Below are 26,057 nucleotides of genomic sequence, written 5' to 3' on the forward strand. Positions count from 1 at the left end.
AACTTGAGTTAGATTTAACTCCAGTTTCCCTAAACCAAATACTTTACGTATTGCATTGAGGTTTATGATTTCTGAGATTATATGCTTAGTCTATTGATTTATAGCAGAGCATATATGGAGTTATGGGCTGATGTGCCTAGTCTTTAACTGATTGTTTTCATACCTTTGCATTACCTGTTTGAGTATGCTTATTCTATGGATGTATAGAAAAGCAGTGAATACCGGATAGCTATTGAGTGAGAGTCACTGACAGAAGGGCTAGATTGTGATAGAATGGTCACTGGTCCATTGCACAATTGTCAGAATAGGATTGGCTGATACGCCAAGTCTTTGGCGGATGTGCCAAGACACTGGACGTTTGGTATATCGATGTACTTAAGAGACAGAGCGGTCCTGAGTACTGATTACTCGATATTGAGCAGACCAAGTCCAGGAATAGGAACGTACCGCCACCGCGAAAAGAAGAGTAGGTGGGAGACTTGTTATGTTCTTATTCAGACCGGGATCCCTAGATGAGAGATGAGTCGAGTCTGACAGATCGAGTCAAGAGTGTGATTTACAGATTTGTATTGATTCATATTTCGTAGATTACGATTCATGTTTTTATTATAGATTTATATCGATTCATGTTTTTAGATTATGATACATGTCTCGATATCTGTTTTATGCTTTTATATGATCGCATGTATACATGATTTATACTGGATTTATTCTCACTAGAGTTATCCGGCTGTTGTCTTGTTTGTATGTGTGCATGACAACAGGTGGGACAGGATCAGTGTCAAGAAGAAGATGAGAGATCGAGATTAGCGTGGTGATTCCGGACTTGGATATAGATAGGTTTCAGCACTGAATATGTAATAGTTGAACCTTAGTTTGATTTGAATATATGTTGTACGAGATTTTACTTTTATACTGATTTGTATATTAGATGAATTCCATTACATTCCGTATTTAAAGAAAAAAAATTTATGACCCAAATTACTTGATTTGTATATTGATCCTAATGATGATTAAGAAGATGATTAGCGTCCGGGTCCCCACAATAATTGAAGCTAGGACTTTTCCGTTTACCTCTTCAATTACTTCTTATCCTCATTTACCATTAATTTATTAGTGAATAGTTCAATTTATAATTCAATTATAAATTAATTGGGCCTACACTCAGTTCTAGAATTAACAAATGAGATAATTATCTTTCTACTTCTCGCAAGAAGGAATGAATTCCATGTCTGTGAATTCATATTCACAGCCATTAATTTCAAATGTAAATCTAAAATGCAAGTATTGATAATGCATAATTGCAGACTTTAAACAAGCAAATCAAAAATCACATTGAAATGAACATGGGTTTATAATCACATCAAGATTCATATTTATTCATATATGATCATCTTTATGATTTAATTTAAATTTCATAGTAACAACGAAATTTATTATGAAATGTCTAATTAAATCGGTCTAAGTCCTACATAATCTCATTATATATAAATGTCCCCATCTAGATGTCTCTACATCGATAGTCCGGATAAGACGGTCACATTCTTAATGTTCATGGGCCGCATTGTTGATGCTTTAATTAAAGATATCATAATTTAATTAATTTCATCACGGACTTAATTTAAGTTTATTATCTATAATTTTAATCCTATTGCATATATAACTTTTATATATACTAAAATCATGGTTACATCCAATAAACTAGGGATTTTTCTATGATATTTAAGACAATAAATTTCATGTAAATATGTTCAATAATAAATGTCACTTTTATTAATAATATAAAAACATAGTCTAATTACAATGCTTTTAGGCCACTATTCTCAACAATCTCTCTCTTGCCCTAAAGCGTATGAGACATGTCTTTAAGTCCCATATTCATCATATGCCTCTCAAACACTTTTGCAGGCAGTGTCTCAGTGAATGGATCGGCGAGGTTGTCACCAGACGCAATCTTGAGAATGGAAATGTCACCTCTTTGTACTATCTCTCGAATCAAATGGTACTTTCTTTTTATATGCTTCGATCTCTTGTGAATGCGAGGTTCCTTTGAATTAGCCACCACACCACTGTTATCACACCACAAAGTGAGTGGATTTTCTATATTTGGAACAACTTCCAAATCATATAGGAACTTCTTAAGCCATACAGCCTCTTTAGCAGCTTCAGAAGCAGTTATGTCTTTGGCCTCCATGGTCGAGTCGGCTGTGTTGGATTGTTTTATGCTTCTCCAGACTATGGTATTGTCACCAAGAGTAAAAACTGATCCAGATATCGACTTTCGAGAATCTATGTCTGATTGAAAATCAAAATCAGTGTAACCGTCTATTTTAAGGTCTCTACCCTAATAGACAAACATATAATTTCTCGTTCTCCGAAGATACTTGAGAATGTTCTTTACCGCTATCCAATGATCCATACCAGGATTCAACTGAAAACAGCTGACTATCCCCACAGCATAACATATGTCTGGCCTAGTGTGCGTACATAAGGCTGCCTACTGCAGAGGCATAGGGAACACGTCTCATGTCCTCAACTTCTTGCGGTGTCTTAGAACACTGCTCCTTGGAGAGGATGATTCCATGTCGGGTTGGTAGATAACCTTTCTTGGAATCTTGCATTCTATAACACATTAACATCTTATCAATATAAGAAGCTTGAGACAATGCCAACAATTTGTTCTTACGATCTCGAACCCAATCCTTTACTATAGACAGTTTTTCTACATCATTCCCAATGAGCAGAATATCATCTACGTAAAGCACTATGAACACCACATTTCCATCTTTGATGTGCTTGTATACACAAGGCTCATCAACACTTTGATCAAAGCCCTATGATTTAATTGTTGCATCAAATCTATGGTTCCAAGATCTTGAGGCTTGCTTTAGTCCATAAATGGATCTAAGTAATTTGCAAACTTTTTGCTTTCGACCTTATGTTGTAAAACCTTCTGGTTGCCTCGTGTAGATTTCCTCATCCAGATGACCATTCATAAAGGCCATCTTGACATCCATATGCCATATCTCATAATCAAAATGAGCAACAATCGAAAGTAAGATGCAGATAGATTTAAGCATGGCTACAGGAGAGAAAGTCTCTTAATAATCGACTCCCTCTCTTTGGGTATAACCCTTTGCAACCAATCTTGCTTTAAAAGTCTCTACTTTCCCATCTACACCTCTCTTTCCCTTATAGATTCATTTACACCCAATAGGTCTAATCTCTTCAGGTGTATCTACAAGAACCCAGACAGAATTAGAGTACATCGACTCCATTTCTTGGTTCATAGCTTCAAGCCACTTTTCTTTGTCAGGATCTTCCATTACATGTTGAAATGACAATGGATCATCTTCCACCCCATCAGTGACTGCAACATTTGCCTCTTCGTCTTGACGATAGCGGATGGGTAGTCTCACTACTCTCCCACTGCGTCAAGGTGAGAATATATCTTGACTTGGTTTAGTGGTATCGTTAATGGTTTCCTTAACAATATTTGTTGTACGTGGAATGATCTCATCATTAAGTAACTCCTCGAGTACAATCTTACTTCGAGGTTTGAAATCGGTCATATAATCATTTTCAAGAAAAATGGCATTTGTCGATAAAATTACCTTTTTTTCTTGAGGATCATAAAATCAACCTCCTCTCGTTCCCTTGGCGTATCCCACGAACAAACACACTTTTGAACGTGGATGCAATTTCCCAGTCTTTCCTTCCATCACATGTGCTGGGCACCCCCATATGCGAAAATGAGATAAACTAGGTTTTCTCCCATTCCACAACTCTAGAGGTGTCTTCTGCATTCAAAATGTAAGTGACCGTCTCTATTGCATAACCCCAAAACGAGATTGGCAGTGAAGAGTAGCTCATCATAGATCTCACCGTATCAAGCAAAGTACGATTTCTCCTTTCAGCGACACCATTTTTTTGAGGGGTACCAGGTGCTGTGAGTTGGCATAAAATACCATGCTCTAGCAAATAATATTTGAACTCAGTATCAAGATACTCTCCATCTCGATCGGATCGAAGACATTTCAAAGATTTTCCTAGTTGCCTTTTGGCTTCCACATGAAATTCTTTGAACTTTCCAAAAGTCTCAAATTTTCTATGCATGAGATAAATATATCAATAACTTGAATAATCATCTATAAAAATGACAAAGTACTCATGACCACCTCCAGCTTGTGTAGCCATAGGACCACATACATCACTATGTATAAGCTCTAGTGGTTCTTTGGCCCTATTTCCCTTTGCAGAGAAAGGTCTCATAGTCATTTTTTCTTCTAGACAAGATTCACAAACAGGAAGAGTGTTAACATTTAACTCTTTTAAAGGACCATCCTTTACAAGTCTGTTTAATCTTTCTAAGGAAATATGCCCTAACCTTAGGTTTCATAAATATGTTTTATTTTCATGAAAAACCTTTTGCTTTTTAGTTTTAGGATGTTCTACTTTAAATATTTCGACATTAAGCAGTGGTTGTTCATTTGGTCTTAGAATATATAACTCATTTTTCATTAATGCAGTACAAATCATACATCCATTTATTAAATAACAATCTCATTATTATTAAAAGAAAGCGAATAAAATTGTTCATGCAATTTTGATACAGAAATCAAATTTCTCCGAAAACTAGGTATAAAATAAACATTGTTCAAAACCAAATATTTATTATTAAATCTGAGTTTAACAACTCCCACTGCTCTTGTCGAAACCACTAAACCATTGCCTACTCTCATCGTGAATGACCCATCGACAAGCTCTTCATAAGAACTAAGTATCTGCAGAGAAGAACAACGTGATTAGTAGCACCCGAATCAACTATCCATACAGAAGAATCAATGGTTACTAAACAAGATTCTAGAACAAGTAAATCATATTTATCTTTCTTCTTCTCTTTTAGGTCAGCAAGATACTTGGGACAGTTTCTCTTCCAGTGACCATCAATCCCACAATGAAAACATTTTCCTTTGGGCTTTGCAGTGTTGCCTTTCTTTCTGTCTTTGGAACTCTTCCAATTCTTTTGCTTTTTCTGAATTCCATTTCCTTTCCATTTATTCTTCCTTTTCAAACTAGATTTGGAGGAATATGTCTTATTCTCGACAACATTTGTCTCACCTTCTTGAACTTTTCCAATGGAAATAGCCTCAAAGGTTTGCAACTCGTTGAGCAATTGTGTCATGTTATAATTGAGCTTGTTCATGACATAGTTGCTCTTGAATTGCAGGAAACTAGGAGGCAATGATTCTAAAATCATACTCACTTGTGTACCATCATCTATGGTCGCACCATGAGTTTCAGCTTCAGTTAAGAAATTAACCATTTTCAAAACATGCGCACCAACTTATTGCCCTTTTTTCATTTTAGCATTCATAGCATTCTTAATGGCCTCATGCTTAAATTGACTAGATCGCTGGCCAAACATTGCTTGTAGAGAATCCGTTATCTGATAAGCATTCTCTACATGCTCGTGCTTTAACCTAAGCACGTCATTCATTCAAGCTAACATGTAGTCTTTTGCTTTGTTGTTTTCCACGATCCATCAAGCATAAATTTCTCGTACACTACGAGAAGCATTCAAAGATGGATAAGGAGGACATTCTTCCGTTAAGACAAACTTGAGGTTCTCATAGGCGAGGTCAATGTTAATGTTACTCTTCCATTTTAAAAAATTTTCGCCAGTCAACTTTTCATTAAGTAAAGCAAAAACGGGACCGGAAATCATGATTGCTGAAATATAAAAGTGACATTTAATCAATTGAACAAATATCAAATTTAGGAATAATAAATATGATGTATGATACAATATATTTATTTCATCAATTCCGAGGAAATTTAATCTCGCATTTAAAAAGTAATCTTAGGGTCGAACGAATTAAATGACGATTAAATTAGACTATCTCTATTAATAAATAAAACACTAAAATATCTTATATCTTCACTTTTATTTATTAATTACCATTTAATTTAGCCTAGATGCATTTAAACAATTTAATTGCATCTTTATGAGTGTAACCCACAATTTCAGATTTTAAAACTCAATCCATAATTTCCACCTTAGGGTAGATAAAGTATGAATTCAATTAAAAATCTTATCATTTCAGAAACTAAGCCTTGAATTTTGATTTAAATGAAAACCTTCCTTAAGGAGGACATCCTATGCGTCACTAGGCGCAATTTAAATATCACGTTGCTTTTGTTAATAGTGGAGACCATAGAATTTATTGTCATATATTAATCTCTCACTCATTATAATAATTAAAGTTTCTCAAACTTTTAATTATTTAATTAATTAAATCATTTAATGATTTAATTATAAAAATTACGATCTTATTTTTTTTTTTAAATACAACATGTGTACATTATCACATAATGAATATCATAAAATTTAAATCTAATTTAAACATGATACAAGATATAAATAAATATAAAAGTAGATATTGTTGAAACTCGTAATTTTCCTTATTAGCATTAATTGAAAATAAAATTATCAAATTAATTAAACCATTTATTTAATTTCAAATTAACTTCATAAATCAATTAATTGTAAAATATTTTACATTTTAAAAAAAACTCAATGATATAAGTTAATTGGGCCCAATACACAATTATTATCTTAAAAAATGCTTGACCCATTTTTTTTAAAATTAAAAACGTTGCATCTGTTGAGACCGGGCTTCTAGCCCAAGATTAGCTGGCCTCCCACCCCGGGTTCGATCCCCCTCCCCTGCGTGAGTTGTAATCAAAAAAAAAAAAAAACGTTGCATCTGTTGAAATAATATATTTTAATATGGAAAAAGTAATAGTTGAATATTTGAATGTTGAAAATAAGAGTTGTAAAGTTAGAAATTTGTGTGTGATGATGTAGGTAATGATGTATTTTATTTTTGGATTATGTGTAATGAAACTCTATAAATAGATCTCTCATTTGTGAAGAAAATCACAATTGAGTAGAGAGAAAAATATTATAAAGTGTGTAGTTTGGTAAATTTTGAGAGTTTGAGATTTTTACTTTTTACCATAAATTTTTACTTTTTCACAACACGTTATCAGCACGAAGCTCTAAAAGTCCTACATACTATTCCAAGCTCCAAACAGAAGAAAAAGGTAGCAAAAGTAATAATATTTATTTTACTGTTATTTATTTATTGTGTATTTATTTAATATACAATATAATGTTATTATTAGAAATAATAAAAATAAATTTTTCATAAACTTGTTATAAATCCTGGGAGGATGTTAAGACGACATCCCACACTCCCGGTAAGGGATACGACAAGTATAAAAGCCTATACGGTTTTTAAACAAAAAGTAATAATATTTATTTTACTGTTATTTATTTATTGTGTATTTATTTAATATACAATATAATGTTATTATTAGAAATAATAAAAATAAATTTTTCATAAACTTGTTATAAATCCTGGGAGGATGTTAAGACGACATCCCACACTCCCGGTAAGGGATACGACAAGTATAAAAGCCTATAAGGTTTTTAAACAAAATAAATTATGACACTCATTATAATATTATGATATGATATACATAATTATTTAAACATGTCTAATATTATATACATCATATTATTACCATAAAATTATACAAATACATACATTTATTTTTTGTACACCAACGGTCATAAACGGTAACAAACGGCTAGTTTTTGCCCTATAAATATCATCTCACAAACACATTCAATCACTCCAACTTTCTCTTCTTCTCTAAAAATTATTCATCATCAAATTTTTCGAAGAAAAAAGAAGATGACTTTCTCGAGGATATTTTTAATTATTTTGGTTATCATACTCACGAGTCTTGTATTTATCCAAGAATATCCTCCTCGTGCGTTTTCTTTATTTTTACAAATACTTGTACTTGTTGTTTATCCGTTACTTTGTATTGCAATATTTATTAACTAATAAAATGCATCGTAATTTTTTTTTAGTACCACCATGTCAAATTTAACAAAGCTCGAATTTATTGCGCTCGACATCACGGGAAAGAATTATATGCCATGGACTCTAGATGTAGAAATGCATCTTGAGTCATTGGGTCTAAGCGAGACCATTAAAGAAAATGGCATATGCACGTCACAAGAAAAGGCAAGAGCCATGATATTTTTCCGTCGACATCTCGACGATGGATTGAAATGTGAATATCTGACTGAAAAAAATCCCATGGCTTTGTGGAAGAGATTAAAAGAAAGATTTGAACATATAAGGGAAGTTATACTTCCGACCGCCCGGGATGAATGGAACACACTGAGATTCCAAGATTTTAAAAAAGTCAGTGATTACAATTCGGCGATGTATAGAATAATCTCGCAATTAAAATTTTGTGGACATGAGGTCACAGAATCTGAGATGCTTGAAAAAACATTTTGCACATTTCATGCATCAAATATTACTCTACAGCAACAATATAGAGTACGTGGATTTGCGAGATATTCTGAACTCATCGCCTGTCTTCTTGTGGCGGAAAAGAACAACGAGCTATTAATGAGAAATCATCAGTCCCGACCCACTGGATCAACAGCATTTCCAGAAGTAAATGCTGTAAGTAAAAATGAATTTATACCTGGAAACCAAAATCAATTTCAAAGACAAGGTTTTGGTCGAGGTCGAGGTCGAGGTCGAGGTCGTGGACGTGGACGTGGACGTGGACGTGGACGTGGACGTAGAATTGGTCGTGGTCGTGGACGCGGCCGTGGTTTTGAAAATAATAGAGATAGTTATTTTTATAACTCATCTCAAAAGAGCGTCCCAAACCATCCACAGAAAAGACATCATGAGAATACAAGTGTTAATGAGAATCACTCAAAAAGATATGAAAGTTCTTGTTACAGATGTGGTACTCCAGGACATTGGTCCAATGTTTGTCGAGCCCCTGAGCACCTTTGTAAACTTTATAAAGAATCATTAAAGGGGAAAGAAAAGGAGACCAACTTCACGGAACGCAGTGACCGTTTGAGTGATTCAACTCATCTTGATGCTGGTGATTTTATGAATGATTTCTCTGGAAATGATCAACATGTTGGTGGGATAGAAATGAACAATTTTGATGCTCTCAATGATTTTTCTGAAAATGAACAATATAGTGGTAGAATATAAATGTACAATAATTTGTTTTTCATGTATTCATATAATAATGTTTTATTGTACAATTATGATATGTGTTATATTTATATATGTATTGTCAGTAATTTTATTTCATTGCATATTTTTTTGAAGTACAAATATGGAAAATGCTATGAGCAAAGCTGAAGTTTGCATACCCGATAGTGGTACAACGCACACTATCCTCCGAGATAAAAGATATTTCTTGGAACTAAAACCAACAAAAACAACGGTGAACACAATATCAGGTCCTGTAGACTTGATTAAAGGATGTGGTAAAGCACAATTTTTGTTACCTAATGGTACAAAATTTTTGATCAATGATGCTTTATATTCACCACAATCGAAAAGAAATTTGTTGAGTTTTAATGATATATATTCCCATGGGTATGATACTCAAACAATGAATGAAGGGAATGAGAAATATATGTGTCTTATCACATATAAATCAGGAAAGAAATATGTGATTGAAAAACTATCAATGCTCCCTACTGGATTGCATTATACACATATAAGTCCCATTGAATCAAACATGGTAGTTGATAATTCCTCGATATTAACCAATTGGCATGATCGATTGGGACATCCTGGTTCAACAATGATGCGAAGAATTATAGAAAATACACATGGTCATCCACTGAAAGACCAGAAGATCTTTCAGAATAATAAGTTTCAATGTAAAGCATGTTCTCTTGGAAAACTTATTATAAGACCATCACCAGTCAAAATCCAAACTGAATCACCAATGTTTCTTGAACGTATTCAGGGTGATATTTGTGGACCAATCCATCCACCATGTGGACCATTCAGATACTTTATGGTATTGATTGATGCCTCCAGCAGATGGTCACATGTATGTTTATTGTCAACTCGAAATGTTGCATTTGCAAGATTACTTGCTCAAATAATAAAATTGAGGAATCAATTTCCCGATTATACAATCAAGAAAATTAGACTTGATAATGCTGGTGAATTTACTTCCCAGACTTTCAATGATTATTGTATGTCTATGGGAATCATTGTTGAGCATCATGTTGCTCATGTACATACACAGAATGGATTGGCTGAATCATTGATTAAACGTCTGCAAATGATTGCTAGACCAATGATTATGAAAACAAAGCTCCCTATTTCTATATGGGGACATGCAATTTTACACGCTGCTTCATTAATTCGCATCAGACCAAGTGCATATCATAAATACTCCCCATTGCAGCTTGCATTTGGTAAAGAACCAGACATTTCTCATCTGAGAATTTTTGGATGTATGGTATATGTGCCTATTGTCCACCACAACGAAAGAAAATGGTACATCAAAGAAAGGTTGGAATTTATATCGGTTATGATAGTCCATCAATCATTCGATATCTTGAACCTCAGACAGGAGATGTGTTCACAGCACGTTTTGCTGATTGTCATTTTAATGAGGAAATCTTCCCAATGTTAGGGGGAGAACAAAAACATACCGAAAAAGAAATTACATGGTATGTATCATCATTGTTACATCTGGATCCAAGAACAAACAATGTGAAAAAGATGTACAACAAATTGTACACTTGCAAAGAATAGCAAATCAAATACCAGATGCATTTGCAGACACAAAAGGGGTAACTAAATCATATATACATGTTGCAAATGCCCCTGCTCGAATTGAAATTCCAAAGAAACAAATGGAAGATACTCATGATGTCATTAAACGCCTGAAACGTGGAAGGCCAGTCGGTTCCAAGGATAAAAATCCTCGAAAAAGAAAATTCATAGAGAAACATGATGATCACAAAATAGAGAATGTTGTTCCTGAAGAAACACATGATGATGAAAATATTCTGTCAGAACCACAAACTGACGAGAATCATGAAATCTCTATCAATTACATTAATACTGGAAAAATATGGAACCGAAAAGATATAGATGAAATTGATGATATATTTTCTTATAATGTGGCAATCGACATCATAAATGATAATGAAGATCATGAACCAAAATCTTTTGGTGAATGTAAAAATCGGCAGGACTGGATAAAATGGAAAGAAGCCATCCAGGTTGAATTGGATTCGCTAAATAAACGTAATGTTTTTGGACCTATAGTCCTTACACCTGAAGGTGTAAAACCTGTTGGATACAAATGGGTTTTTATTCGAAAGCGAAATGAGAAAAATGAAATAGTAAGATATAAAGCTCGACTTGTTGCACAGGGTTTTTCTCAAAGGCCTGGAATTGATTATGAATAAACGTATTCTCCTGTGATGGATGCAATTACGTTTCGGTATTTGATTAGCTTGGCGGTATCTGAAAATTTAGAAATGCGTCTTATGGATGTTGTTACAGCTTACTTATATGGATCACTTGATAGTAATATATATATGAAAATCCATGAAGGATTTAAGATGCCTGAAGCACAAAGTTCAAAACCCAGGGAATGTTATTCTATGAAATTACAAAGATCATTATATGGGTTAAAGCAATCAGGTCGAATGTGGTATAATCGACTAAGTGATCACTTGATGAAAAAGGGATATGTAAATAATTCAATATGCCCTTGTGTTTTCATTAAGAAAACAATATCCGGATACGTAATTATTGCTGTATATGTTGATGATTTAAACATCATTGGAACGAATTAGGAAATTCAAGAAGTTGTGTCATACTTGAAGGAAGAATTTGAAATGAAGGATCTTGGAAAAACCAAGTATTGTCTGGGTTTACAAATTGAACAAAAAGAATGTGGAATGTTTGTTCACCAGACAAATTATACAGAAAAGATCCTTAAACGTTTTAATATGGATAAAGCAAATCCTTTAAGTACTCCAATGGTTGTTAGATCATTAAACATAGAAAAGGATCCATTCTGTCCATGTGAAGATGATGAAGATATTCTTGGTCCAGAAGTACCATATCTAAGTGCCATCGGTGCCCTTATGTACCTTACAAATTGTACAAGGCCTGATATATCTTTTGCCGTGAATCTGTTGGCAAGATTTAGCTTATATCCAACAAAGAGACACTGGAACGGAATTAAACATATATTCCGTTATCTACGAGGAACGACAAACTTGGGACTTTTGTATTCAAAAGATGCTAATCCAAGTATAATTGGTTATGCCGATGCTGGATACTTATCTGATCCACACAAGGCACGTTCCCAAACTGGATATGTTTTTACTCGTGGAGGCACTGCAATATCTTGGCATTCACAGAAACAAACGCTCGTAACAACTTCATGAAATCATGCCGAGATTATTGCACTACATGAAGCAAGTCGTGAATGTGTGTGGTTAAAATCAATGACCCAACATATCCAAATTTCATGCGGATTATCATTTGATGAGAAGCCTGTGATACTATATGAAGATAATGCTGCATGTGTTGCTTAAATGAAAGAAGGATACATAAAAAGCGACAGAACTAAACATATTCCTCCTAAGTTCTTCGCATTCACCAAGGAGCTTGAGAAGAATAAATGTATTGATGTTCGTCACATTCAATCAAGTGAAAACTCATCAGATCTCTTCACAAAGGCACTACCTACGTCAATATTCAGAAAGCACATATATAATATTGGGATGCGCAATCTACGAAATTTGTGAAGAGTTGTTCGTGTCAACATGAGGGGGAGTTCACGTGACTGCACTCTTTTTCCCTTACTATGGTTTTTATCCCAATGGGTTTTTCCTAGTAAGGTTTTTAACGAGGCAGTACAAAACACGTAATGAAGACATCATCGTATCATGATCATCATCACAAGGGGGAGTGTTGAAATAATATATTTTAATATGGAAAAAGTAATAGTTGAATATTTGAATGTTGAAAATAAGAGTTGTAAAGTTAGAAATTTGTGTGTGATGATGTAGGTAATGATGTATTTTATTTTTGGATTATGTGTAATGAAACTCTATAAATAGATCTCTCATTTGTGAAGAAAATCACAATTGAGTAGAGAGAAAAATATTATAAAGTGTGTAGTTTGGTAAATTTTGAGATTTGAGATTTTTATTTTTTACCATAAATTTTTACTTTTTCACAACAGCATCAACCTTTTTTTCTTCTTCCTCAGGTAGCTATGCTGCCATTTAAAAAAATTGCAGAAACTCATCTTGCAAAATGGAACATAGGTTCCATCTTCCTCAAGAACTCCATCGAATTTTCCGTACTATAACTCGTCCGACGAGCCACTTTTCTCGCATAAGCAAATTTACACGAAGTACTGTATGCGAGAAATTCTTGAGACAACAGACACGAGCCATGGCGGTCCAACCATCCATTGCTCATACCGTCGTTTTAGTGCCTGCACAACTCGTGCGCGAGCCGATGTCTCGATCCAGCGAGTAGAATCGCTTGAACCAGCAAATACAGGGGCGGAGCCAGAATTCTTAAATACCTGGGGCTGGCTCCATCATGTGTTAAACAGTAATAGATTCAGTTAAAATTGAACCGAATATTCTAAAATCGAATAAACTGACCTTTTTCCTAACAAACCGAACCGACCGAACTTTACTACGAAAACCTAATAAACCAAATCGAAAAAATCGATTATTTCGATCAGTAACACAATCAACCGAAATTTTAGAATTTTTTTTAAAATAACTGTATTTTAAATAAAAAATTGCGATATAAAATTGGATTAAATAAATTTAAATTTTGTTTTTATTTTTTAAATTTAGTACTATTGTATAATAAATTTTATTAGAAATTATAATATTTATATCCTTGTAAACTTTATTAGAAACTTAATAATATTAATTTTATTTATAAAAGTTCAGTTTGTCATGTTGACCGAAGTTTTATATTAAAAAATGACATCTAACTGAATTAACTTATATTTTAAAAAAATTAAACCGATCTTCTGAATTAACCGAATGTAGGACCAAACGTTTGTTGCTTTACCAAAAGCTATAGTTGGTGGTAATGGAGCAACTCAAATATTTTAAATCGCACATCAGCCCAAGTGTAATGCCCAAGATTTGAGTACTATAATCTGAAATTGATTAATTGACAAGATTTCGATGAATGAAGGTTTTAGGAGCTCAAGTGACGAAGCCGGGCGTTGGTGCATTTTACACCAAGATGTTGGACCGAACATCTGGCGCTCGAGCGGTAGAATATAACCGCCCGAGCGCCAGTCTTTAACATGAGGAGGAATCGGGCAGAAAGTATGGCGCCCGAGCGGTAGTTTTTGACCGCCCGAGCACCAGTAGATGTTAAGTTGAACATCTGGATAGAACATGCCGCGCTCGAGCGGTACTTTCTAACCGCCCGATCGCCGCTGGGAATTATGAAAAATAGACACGTATCATCGCCTTGCTTGCTGGAGGTATATGAGTGCTTTTCCCTTTCAGAATCACAAAAAGAATGAGATTTCATCCCTGGAAATCCTTTAAGCTTCATCGTATCTTAGTTTTGAGATTTTACAAGAACCAATTATCCGATTGTCGATCTGAATATAATTTTGTGATCCTCGTGTTAGTAGCTTCACACGGACGTAAGTTTTATTATGTTTTGATATGATTTGAAAATATGGTATTACAGGAATTGGATATAATTCATATATGGTGTTCTTGTGATACTAAACATCGTACAATCGAAGTCAGATCGAAGAACAGATTGATTATGGAATTGTTATGAATTTCTGATTATATTGACTGAAAATCGGGCAGATTTGGATTATTGATTGATTATGGATTGTATCAGATATGAGTTATGATTGGTAATTGATATCTGTTGATATTATATTGACGGGGATATCGGGATTGTGCCCTTATACCGTTGATTTGAATTAAATTCAGATTGATCTGATTCAGTATTGAATTGAGAATGGAATATTGATATTATTATTCTCGATATGTCATTTCAGATTTACAGAGACAGTCTTGAGTTCAGAACTGATATTGCTTCAGACCGAGACTACGAAAGAAAGGTATAAGTCAATGTGGTATTGGGAGAACGACTCGAGTAGGATATACTTGAGTTTCCCTAAATCACTTACTGATTGTTATTATATTCCTTAATTTGAATTGATATGCTTGTTCTATTGATTTATAGAAAGAATGTTTTAAACGAGTATTAGATGAGTAATCTTGTGACAGAAGTGCCAGATATTGATGGAATCGTCATTGGCACATTGCACTCTGTTACAGGATATTGTATTGGCGAAAGTACCAAGGTCTGTGACGGATAGGTCAAGACACTGGATGTTTGGTTATATCGATGTAGAATAGAATTGGAGTTTCTTCTATCACGGATATTCGATATGGAATGCCAACATCTGAAAACCGGGATCCCTAGACTAGGATTGAGTCTAGTCTGAACTGTGGAGTCACGAGTCTGATTGACAATTTATATTGATTATGTTTCAGATTTGATATGTATTTCTGACATCCATTCCATGCTTTTATATTGATTATATAATCGCATGTTTCGTTGATTTATACTGGGATTATATTCTCACCGGAGTTATCCGGCTGTTGTCTTGTTTGTATGTGTACATTGCAACAGGTGGGTCAGGATCAGGGTCGAGGAGATGAGGAAAGATCGTGATTAGAGTGGAGACTGCGGACTTTGATGTACATAGGGTTTTGACACTTGATATTTAGTTGTTGAACCTTAGTTTTAAATGATTGTATGTTGTACCAGATTGTACTTTTATACTGAGATGTATATTAGATTGATTTCAATACGTTCCACATTTAACAAAAAAAATTTTATGACCCTAATTACTGGATTAGTAAATTGATCCTAATGATGATTAAGAATTGATTAGCGTTCGGGTCCTCACACCAAGCGTCATGGTTCGATCGCTCTACCTAGTAGGGACAATTATTGCACCTCAACACCGAACCGAATTTTCAAATTAATTCATTCCGATCTATTATTTTGGTTGAAACCGATATTGTATTCACTCATAGACTGTAATTGATGTTTGCTCGTTATTTTTTTATATATGTTCTTTTGTTTAAAAATAACTTGACAGTTTTATTTTCTCCATTCTCTGAGTTACTTAACTAGAAAAATTCAATATTCTCAAAATTTTATAACAAAGAATTATTTTTCAAATTTCATACTTATTCAATTTTCGGTTATTATAAATTGAAAATTCACAAAACAAGTCCAATAATAATTGCACATCAGTAATCATTATACATTTCAACCAATTGATTATTATTCCGAAAATATGCAACAATAGATTTTTAGGGTAAAAATTCAAATTCCGAAATTCATATACATCATAAGATAATATTATTGCAACTTGAATAATCACATCTAAATATTCAATATAATTTTAGAGTCGTTGAATTTTTTTATCTCAAAGTTGCATAATTTCATAGCATACGATAATAAACAACTCATAAACAGTAATGAGTTATGATTTATGAGAATTGTTTTATTTTTAATTTTTAAACATGAGACTAAAAAAATTAAAAATTTAAAAATTATAAAAATTTGTTTTAATTTTAATATGGACTGAAAAATATAAAATTTAAAATTATTTTTTTTTATTATAAAAAAGTAGGTGGGGCTGGAGCCCACCCTAGCCCAAGGGTGGCTCCGCCCTTGAGCGAATACTAATACTCGACCCAGCGAGCATCTGTATTGGAGCCAACGCACACGAGTCATGGTTGGACGAACCATCCATTGCGCTGCCGCTTAGTTCCAGTTCTCCAATACTGACATCGATCGGAAACCGTTCCCGATAAAGACCGAATTTTATGGTTCGAAGAAGTCAAGCTTTTTACAAAGAAGAACTATTCTTTCTTCTGTGCACAAAATAAGAATTCTTCTTCCAACTCATGTAGGACACGATAGAATAAATTTATATTTTATATGTAAATCATCTTATTTGATTTGTTCTCATAATTAAGATAATCAAATATAATCGGCAATCAAAATTTTAACAACTAAATTTATAAGCTTCAACAATATCCCATTATCATAAATTTAAATTATCGTGATTTATATTCATATGAAAATAATGGCTCTGATACCATTTGTTGGAAATTTATAGAGTCTTTGGAACAATTCCAACTATAAATTTTTTTTATTTGATCAAATCGAAACACAGCGGAAGCGATTACATAATTTCATAAATTATAATCGAACATATGAATATAAATTAATGATGAATTTAAATAAAATTATTTTCTAGAAAAACTAATCTCTTGCAGTTTTCTTTCTTTTTGTGAATCCGAGATCTGTAGAAACCACAGCCTTCCAGTACAATCATTTCTATGGACACGGTAGTGTGTGGGCACTCAGAAATATACAAACTTAGAAATCAATTTTTTTTATTCTCTTAGAAAATATCTAATGCTAGAATATATTTTCGTCAAATGAAAATATTTTCTCAAGATGGCTTTTCTTCAATTTTTCTTATCATTTGAATTGCTTATATTGTTCTATATAAATAATTGAGCTTCAATAATAGCAAATTGATTGTTATAGAAAACCATTTTTCTACGTAAATTTCAATCATTTATAAGGCCAATTGATTGCCTTGATTTTTAAAACAATGAAAACAATTTTCTCACGTTTAATTCAAATTTTTTTAAAAATAATAATAATATACAAGTTGATCAATTTTGACTACTTTTTTTTTAAAAAAAATATCAATTGCTTCTCATATTTGAAAAAATATATGTCCATTTATGATATTATCACGATAACTAAATTTATAATTATCTCATAATTATAATTTAAATATAATTAAAAACTCATATTTAATTATATTTATATCTAAGCTTTTGATGATATGGAAACAAATTTCTATTATCTCGTGTGATTTTTAAATTGCATTTCTTATCCGTCTTTAATTTGAAAAGCGTACTGGGGACCATGGACTCAACTCCAATAAATTAGATAAATAATTAAACTCTTTAAATAATTTACACAACTTATTAATTCCATAATTACTCCACTAAAAATATGAAATTGCACTATTCTTCATTATGAAATATTTACTCTACAAAACGAGTAGTCCATTGATATAATCATTACATATGAATTAATCCTCCATAGACAATTCATAATTGAAGCTAGAAATTTTCCGTTTACCTCTTCAATTACTTCTTATCCTCATTTACCATTAATTCACTAGTTAGTGGTTCAATTTATAATTCAATTATAAATTAATTGGGCCCACACTCAGTTCTAGAATTAATAAATGAGAGAATTATCTTCCTGCTTCTCGCAAGAAGGAATGGATTCCATATCTGTGAATTCATATTCTCAGCCATTAATTTCAAATGTAAATCTAAAATGCAAGTATTGAGAATGCATAATTGCAAACTTTAAACAAGCAAATCAAGAATCACGTTGAAATGAACAGGAGTGTATAATCACATAAGAATTCAGATTTATTCATATATGATAATTTTTATGATTTAATTTAAATTTCATAGTAACAATGGAATTTATTATGAAATGTCTAATTAAATCGATCTAAGTCCTACATAATCTCATTATATATAAATGCCCCCATCTAAATGTCTCTACATCGACAATCCGGATAAGACGGTCACATTTTTAATGTTCATGGGCCGCATTGGTGATGCTTTAGTTAAAGATCCCATAATTTAATTAATTTCATCGCGGATTTAATTTAATTTTATTATCTATAATTTTAATCATCTTGCATATATAACTTTTATATATACTAAAATCATGGTTATATCCAATAAACTATGGATTTTTCTATGATATTTAAAACAATAAATTTCATGTAAATATGTTCAATAATAAATGTCACTTTTATTAATAATATAAAAATATAGTCTAATTACAATGTTTTTAGGCCATTATTCCCAACAGAAAGGCCTGCTAAGGAGGAAGAAGAGGTTGTTCCAGATGAAACAATTCACGAATCTGCTGTTGGGAAGGGTCTAGCTGGGGCTCTCAAACTTTTAAAAGATCGAGGAACACTCAAAGAAACTATTGAATGGGGTGGTCGAAACATGGACAAGAAGAAAAGCAAACTCGTTGGCATCTATGATAATGATGGAGCTAAGGAAATACTCATTGAGAGGACCGATGAGTATGGACGAATTGTGAGTGATCTTTTATAGACAAGTCTTTTAACTTTCAGTACATTCGATATTTATTATCTGTTGCTGCCTGCTGGTTAAAAAGTTCAAACATAAATTTAGTATACATAATATGATAATTTATATTAGGACATCAAAACTTCACAAAAATCTACAAAACGACCATCTTTCAACAGCAATGAATCATGACTAATTAAACCCTTTTGCCCTCCAAAGTTTCCATCCCCTAGGTAGAAATTCTACCTTTTGAAGGTCATGACTAATCAAGACACCTTCGATATGCAGAGACCACTGTTATTGATCATCTCAAGAGATTTCTTCAGCAAATATGATGTCGAATATGTATTGCACTGAAACAGCAAAGTGCAGATATCAGTACGCGGTTCACCTAAGGATGTCGTTAAACTGTGCGAAATTGGAGAACAAATTGGGGTGACGAGGGAAAATTTGGGATGTTAGAACAACGGACGCATATTATTTATTGTACAGTCTTAACAACAATATACTCAGCAAAAGGTTAACCACTGAGCATTTTCACGAGAAAACTCGTACGATCGAGTCATTTAAAAAAAAAAATTATGACACATAAGAACCTGTAACACATGCAAATTCTATTGAAAGTAATTGTTATTGTTTCAATGTCATATATTGTGCACAAAATACAAAGTAGAGACGCCTTGTATGCTATTTTCGTCTTCTTTAAGTTTAAAAACATTTGTTTTCTTTAATATCTGAAGCAATTCATGATACCATGAATCATGTAATTGCTAACTAAAATTGGATTTCAAGTTAGGAACATTATGGTACATTCCACCATTGGATTTCGGCAGGCAACATGAATTCACCTTCTTCTTGATGAATGTTTGGTTGATCAACCAGGAGCTGCTGAAGGGCTCCTAAATCAGCACTTGCACTGAATCGGAAAAGGGCAATAATGCATGAATATAAATTAGCATAAGCTAGTTGACATGTAAGAATAACAAGCATAAGAAAATCGATAAGAGCAAAATAAGCTTGGTTTGGCAACTTCATATAGTTTGCTGATTTTTAAAGCTCAACTTGAGCATGGTCTACAGGAATAGAGAAATACATCGAACTAAATTGAGTCCAACTCAAGTACAGGTCCAGTTTCGTGCTATCAAAACTTGTTCGAGATTGACTTGTTAAGACAATCAAGCAGTCAATATATGCTCAAGCTTTATAGAAAATCACAATCACACTTAAGAAATATGTTTCTAAGCTCAACTCGAGGTTTTAACAACCATATTTCCGATTGAAATTACATTTTTTTTGAGCGAGATGGTACCTTGCGGATCTTAAAATCAATATACCTGGGTTTCAGTGCAAGAGCCGGAAGTGCAGATACCACAGATAGTTTAAGCAGATACCTGCAGGAGAGGAGAATATAGGTGAATATATACCATGCCACAGAGCTCAAATGCATACACCCTCCCATCGCTTATATATCTTAGAAGTAGGGACAGAATTGATTAAAAAATTGAAACTTGCAATGTACGATCCAAAAACCGCTAATTTCAATAATGATAAAATATTGAAAATGTGCAGAATTTCCAACACACATACTCTGCTTCATGCATATCTTCAAGAAGCCTAAGTCCATCTAAACAATTTTCAAGACTTGGTTTTATGCCGATCCGTTGCCTCAGCTGCTTTGTGGTTGACTGGGAAGAACCTACTCCTGCCAGTTGCCGACTATCATGAACTATCATCCCGAGCGATGACACAACTCCACGAAATTCTTCCCTTGAATTCAATTGCCAGTAAAGAAAAGAAAACAAAAACAAAACTGTCGTTATTTTCACATTACAAAGGTCAAGTTATGCACCAAACATCTTGTGTCCCAAAAGTTTTACAAAAATGAATAGTAATCTTCGATATGCTGTTACATAAATATAGTTCTACCACCAGAACAATACTTACAAGGTGTCGTTCATTGAGAGCAAAATGGTTTGCAGTGACTCCATTTGCTTCCCCAACACAGCAGCTTCAATGCCCTTAACGCATTTCAAGATTCCATAGTTTCCCGAATCTTGGATTACCTAAGCATCAAATTTCCAGAAAGAAGGGAAACTTCAAATTAATACAAACCGTACAAAGATAGAATAGCAGTCTTCGATATGCTGTTGTTACATGTATGCACTAGCATGAAACTTGTACATTGATAAAAACACGTCATTAATATACACATGAAAAACCATGTGTAATTCAATTATATGCATGTAACATGCTTATTAGAATACATTTGCTTGGATGCATTCACCTAATACAAGGAAAGTTGATTCGAGCACAGAAATTTAGCGCGAAATAATTGAACCTGTAACCTCTGAATAATGGAAGCGGCATTAGAAAATTGTGAAGTCAGCCGAGTTTGAAGCTCATCCCAGCGGCTCAATTCCGCCTTGACTTTTCTGAATTTCTGCTGATATTTTTTTATAATCGAGTCCATCTTTTCAGAGCGCTTGATCAATTAAACCTCAGAAAGGGGTCAACTGATTTTTTTTCTTACCTAAAAACAATGATAGAAAAACCCACTCGACAGGGTTAACTGAATTCTCCGCCGACAACCGGCGGCTGAGACGGGGTGACGAGATGGTGAGAGAAAGATATGTGAAGTGTTGTGGGGAAAAGTGGGACGAGGTATTTATCGAACATTTGCGACGGTTTAAAGAAACCCGTCGCCGATCTAATTTTAGCGACAGGTTTGTTTAACCCTGTCGCTAATATAGCGACGGTTTTAACAAACCCGTCGCTCAGTTTAAATCCGCGACGGTTTAATTTCCGTCGCTAAAATATCGACGGTTTCCACAAACCTGTCGCTAAATTAAGCTCGGCGACGGTTTTAAACCGTTGCAACATTTAGCGACGGATATAAAAAAGCCGTCGCTAAATATGGAAACATTTTAACAAACCTAAATCATAAAAATACAGCACGTCTATTTCTTGTACTTTTACAAGATACAAAGCAGTGAAATCACTATATATATTAACGAGCTAATGTGAGTTCAAAATTTTTAGTAATGCGATTTCGAAGAGATGATTTTGCCATGCCGCATCGGGATAAAATATGAATCATCAACTTAATAATTGAATCATTTGAAGTTCACATGTTACATGAATTAATTCACTGTAATGGATAGGCAGGCAACCGTGGATTAATTAGAAAACAAGCTATGAAACACATAAACAAGATGACAAGTTCATGAATTAGAAGCTAAGATCATATCCAATAATACACATCTTGCATAGTGGTCCCAGTGTTTTCGCAGAGGAATGCAAGATACGTACATCTGTTAACGAGGGGACTTATAATTACATTAATTTAGCAAAATAATAGATTTTGAAAAAAAATCGAACTGAGCAGATCGAGTCGAGCGTTACATGCATATATGTGGCAACATGGTGATTGAGTGGTATTTAATGTGTATAGGCATAGACGGATCTACGCTAGGGCTATACTGGGTTGTAGCCCAGCCCATTTTTTTTTATTTAGCGACGGTTTTAGCGACGGTTTTTTGATAACCGTCGCTACCTTGGCGACGGTTTTAGTAAACCCGTCGCCGATGTGGATCGGCGACAGTTTTATCAAACACCGTCGCAAATATTAGCGACGGTTATTGCTAAAACCGTCGCTAAATTATTAAAAAATAAAAAAAAGTAGATCGGCGGTTTTAATTAGCGACGGTTTATTCAATAGAACATCATTACCACTTTGATGTTTTTAATGCAGCAATAAATTTCATTTTGATGGAGTTAAATACTCGGTTCAATGAGTTATCGGTGAAACTTCTTTCTCTTAGTATAGCTTTAGATCCTAAAAATTCATTTGACTCATTTAACAATGATGATATTTGCAAGCTTGCGAAGAAGTTTTATCATGGAGATTTCACAGATCAAGAAATTGTTGTTTTGAAGTATGCATTGATACATTTATAAACTCGATGTGATGCAGAATTTAAAGGTTTCTACACTTGTTGAGTTGTGTCAGCAATTGACCGAGAGTGGACGGTCAAGTGTTTATGTTATGTTGACTAGATTGATTCATCTTGTTTTGCCATTATCTGTGTTTACTGCCACTATTGAACGGGCTTTTTCAGCAATGAAGCATGTGAAGACGGCACTTCGCAATAAAATGGAGGATGACTTTCTTGCCGATTGTTTGACACTCTATATTGAAAGAGATTTAGCTAAACATATTGATGTAAATTCTATTATTGATGAATTTTCTGTTTTAAAATCCCGTAAGACACAACTTCGTTGAACGATATAATGTACTTTTTTTTAATAATATATAATTTATCATATTGAGTTCAAGCCCACCCCAACTCTTATTCCTGGATCCGTCCCAGTATAGGTGGAGGCACTTTCGAGTAGTTGGGAAAGAGAATGGGGAAATGTAAGGTTGTGTTGGCATTCCAATGGAATGTGAGTATGTGAGGCAGAGAGAGAGAGGCGGCAGAGGTGGGGGATCGGGGCGAGGGACACTGAGAAAAGGACGTGTGCATGGAGGGCCTTATTAATTTTTTCCATTCATCTGTTGTTTTCAAACTCATCACCCCCTAGCTAGCTCCGCTCCTTTTTATTATTTCCTTTGATACTCACGGGAAATTTAGGGTCCGATTTCAGCAAGTGTCACTAGTCCAGACGCAGGTTTTGAAATTACCCTGAGCCTGAAATCACAAATAAGACCGTTAGGAGGGGGCCAGGAGGGTGTCCTGGCGTAGCCCCTCCGACGCTCAAGTCAGAGACTGAGGATATATGGGGAGAGCAGCTAAGGGTGCTGCTGAAAACAATATTGAATCCTTAATCATACGCTCAAACTTGGTATTTATAGGAGAATACCTGGGCTTCTCATGGGCCACTCACCTACGAGCCTTATATATGGGCCAGGAGTTTGGGTCGGATCTTGATGAGTTCATCCCTGGGATATCATCCTCTATTTTCGATTCCAAGATTGATCGTTAATTCGACCGTCCATGAAATACATGTATTCCGAAAATCGTGTTAGACGGTGGATTTACTTTAATCGTACAACTATTTGAAAGTGCTAATTTATCTGTTTTCCTGTATTAGTAATAGCTAAATGTGCTCAGTTTTTTCAGTCTTTTATTATTATCTTTTGAGTGAAGAAGAATTATTTTTTATTTCTTAATTTGTGGGGAAGAAATTAAAATAACGAACTCAGATGAATTTGAAGTCCACATTTATTATGTCTTCTATGACATGTTCCCCAAAAGTAGATCTGTCTATATTACATTTTAGCCAAGCATTGGACCACTTTTAACAATTAGCCCTTCAAATTTTATAGGTGGGAATAGGGATATGAACGAACCGAACTTGTCGAGAGTTTTTCGAAATATTTGATTCATATTCGAGTTTATCGAACTCAAAACAAACTTGAACATGTTTGAATTTTTTTCGAGTTGAACTCAAGCCTAGATTATTTTGTTTGATAGTTTGTTAGTCACTCACAACATTCATGTTTCTTCGATCGGTATCTCCCCAAAATTCTTCCTTCCAAATTAAATTCCCGATAATCTTGAAAATAAATTTGAATAAACAGCAAATGTATGACCCGGGAGATTGAAAATGAAGAGTGTAGTTATTATTATTATTATTATTATTATTATTATTATTATTATTATTATTTTCTTTAGTTTCCTTTTGCCATTTTAGCATTAGAGGAGAGACACAAACCCTAGCTAGGTTGGCTGAATAAGATGGGCATGATCTGTCATTTCTAACTACCATATATATACAACCGAAACTATCACATCAAATTCAAACCTTTGTGTATATATTTGTTAATAAAGGGAAAAAAATAGGGTTTCAATCTATCAAATGTTGTGTTTGGATTGATGCATTTGAGAATGAAGAATTTTCAAATGCATGGATTTTAAACTATTTGAGTTGCTTTGATGAACAAAATTCAAGTGAATTTCAAATCCACTTCAAATAAAGTTATGTAATTTGTAAAAATAATTGAGATGATTTTCAAATACACCTAAGATATATAAGTGTCATTTGAAATGCATCCTTCAAATCCTTCATAAAATCAAATCACTTCTTACAAATCAAATCCATCCATCCAAGCGCAACTTAAGTTAATTTGTTTACCGAAATTTGTAGTCTATATAGTATTTTTGTGAATTAGTTCATATTTTGGGAAAAATAAAAATATAATTTGAAATGAAATTACTCAGCACGATTTAATTCATGTATTTTAGGACACTTCGATCGTACGTTAATATCACGAGAGATTCATGTCGTATTGAACCAAAAATTAGGATTTATAATTCGAAGTGGTCCAACTTGAAATCAGACAAGTGATATAAAAAAAATACATTTTGTATGAAATTTAATGTACATGGAAACGACTTTTTTTTTTTGGTCCAATTTTGAGTTTTAGTCTATTAAATTTTCAAAATTTGGTTTTGATATTCTAACTTTTTATTTTCAGTTATTGTGATCAAATTATTGATGAATGCATGTGTCATCTTAAAAATCAGAAATTTCCCATTTTAACAGTACCACATAAACAATGTGAACAAAATACTTTAAATTATAAGTTAATGTAACAAAATAAAACTTTGAAAACAAAATTATTTGAATTTTATGAAGCCAGCATAGTACATTGTATATATATATGGATTTGAACAATCTCTTCTTGAACTAGATTTTAGGATTGAGTAAGATTAAAATCTCAATCTTAACAAACAATAATTATTTATATCAAATTAAAATTAAATATCTAATTATTCTAAAATTATATTTAGGTTTATCTTTTCAGGATAAATACGCGAGGTGGGACCAGAGTTTGGAGATTTGAGATAAGATTAATAATAAGAAAATATTCCTAAATTTAATTTAAGTCAAAGGATAATTT

At 33.4% G+C, this 26,057-nt stretch overlaps 1 protein-coding gene across 3 annotated transcripts; it reads right to left on the reverse strand.

Moving 5' to 3' along the window:
- Positions 1–19,257: 19,257 nt before the first annotated feature.
- LOC140818495 (uncharacterized protein At5g43822-like) lies at positions 19,258–21,799 on the reverse strand. Of its 3 annotated transcripts, XM_073178464.1 has the most exons (6): positions 21,489–21,799; positions 21,095–21,213; positions 20,738–20,917; positions 20,485–20,541; positions 19,999–20,066; positions 19,258–19,503 (listed from the first exon to the last, which is right to left on the reverse strand). In XM_073178464.1, exons 1-6 carry the CDS (start codon positions 21,618–21,620, stop codon positions 19,460–19,462), a joined length of 600 nt encoding a protein of 199 aa, XP_073034565.1. In that variant the 5' UTR covers positions 21,621–21,799; the 3' UTR covers positions 19,258–19,459. The 3 variants fall into 3 exon arrangements, with proteins under 3 accessions (XP_073034565.1, XP_073034566.1, XP_073034564.1); XM_073178465.1 differs by lacking the exon at positions 19,999–20,066; XM_073178463.1 differs by lacking the exon at positions 19,258–19,503 and having other exon boundaries at positions 19,510–20,066.
- Between the last annotated feature and the right edge of the window lie 4,258 nt (positions 21,800–26,057).

The sequence above is a fragment of the Primulina eburnea genome, chromosome 17, assembly GCF_022965805.1.
Source record: "Primulina eburnea isolate SZY01 chromosome 17, ASM2296580v1, whole genome shotgun sequence".
NCBI lineage: Eukaryota > Viridiplantae > Streptophyta > Magnoliopsida > Lamiales > Gesneriaceae > Primulina > Primulina eburnea.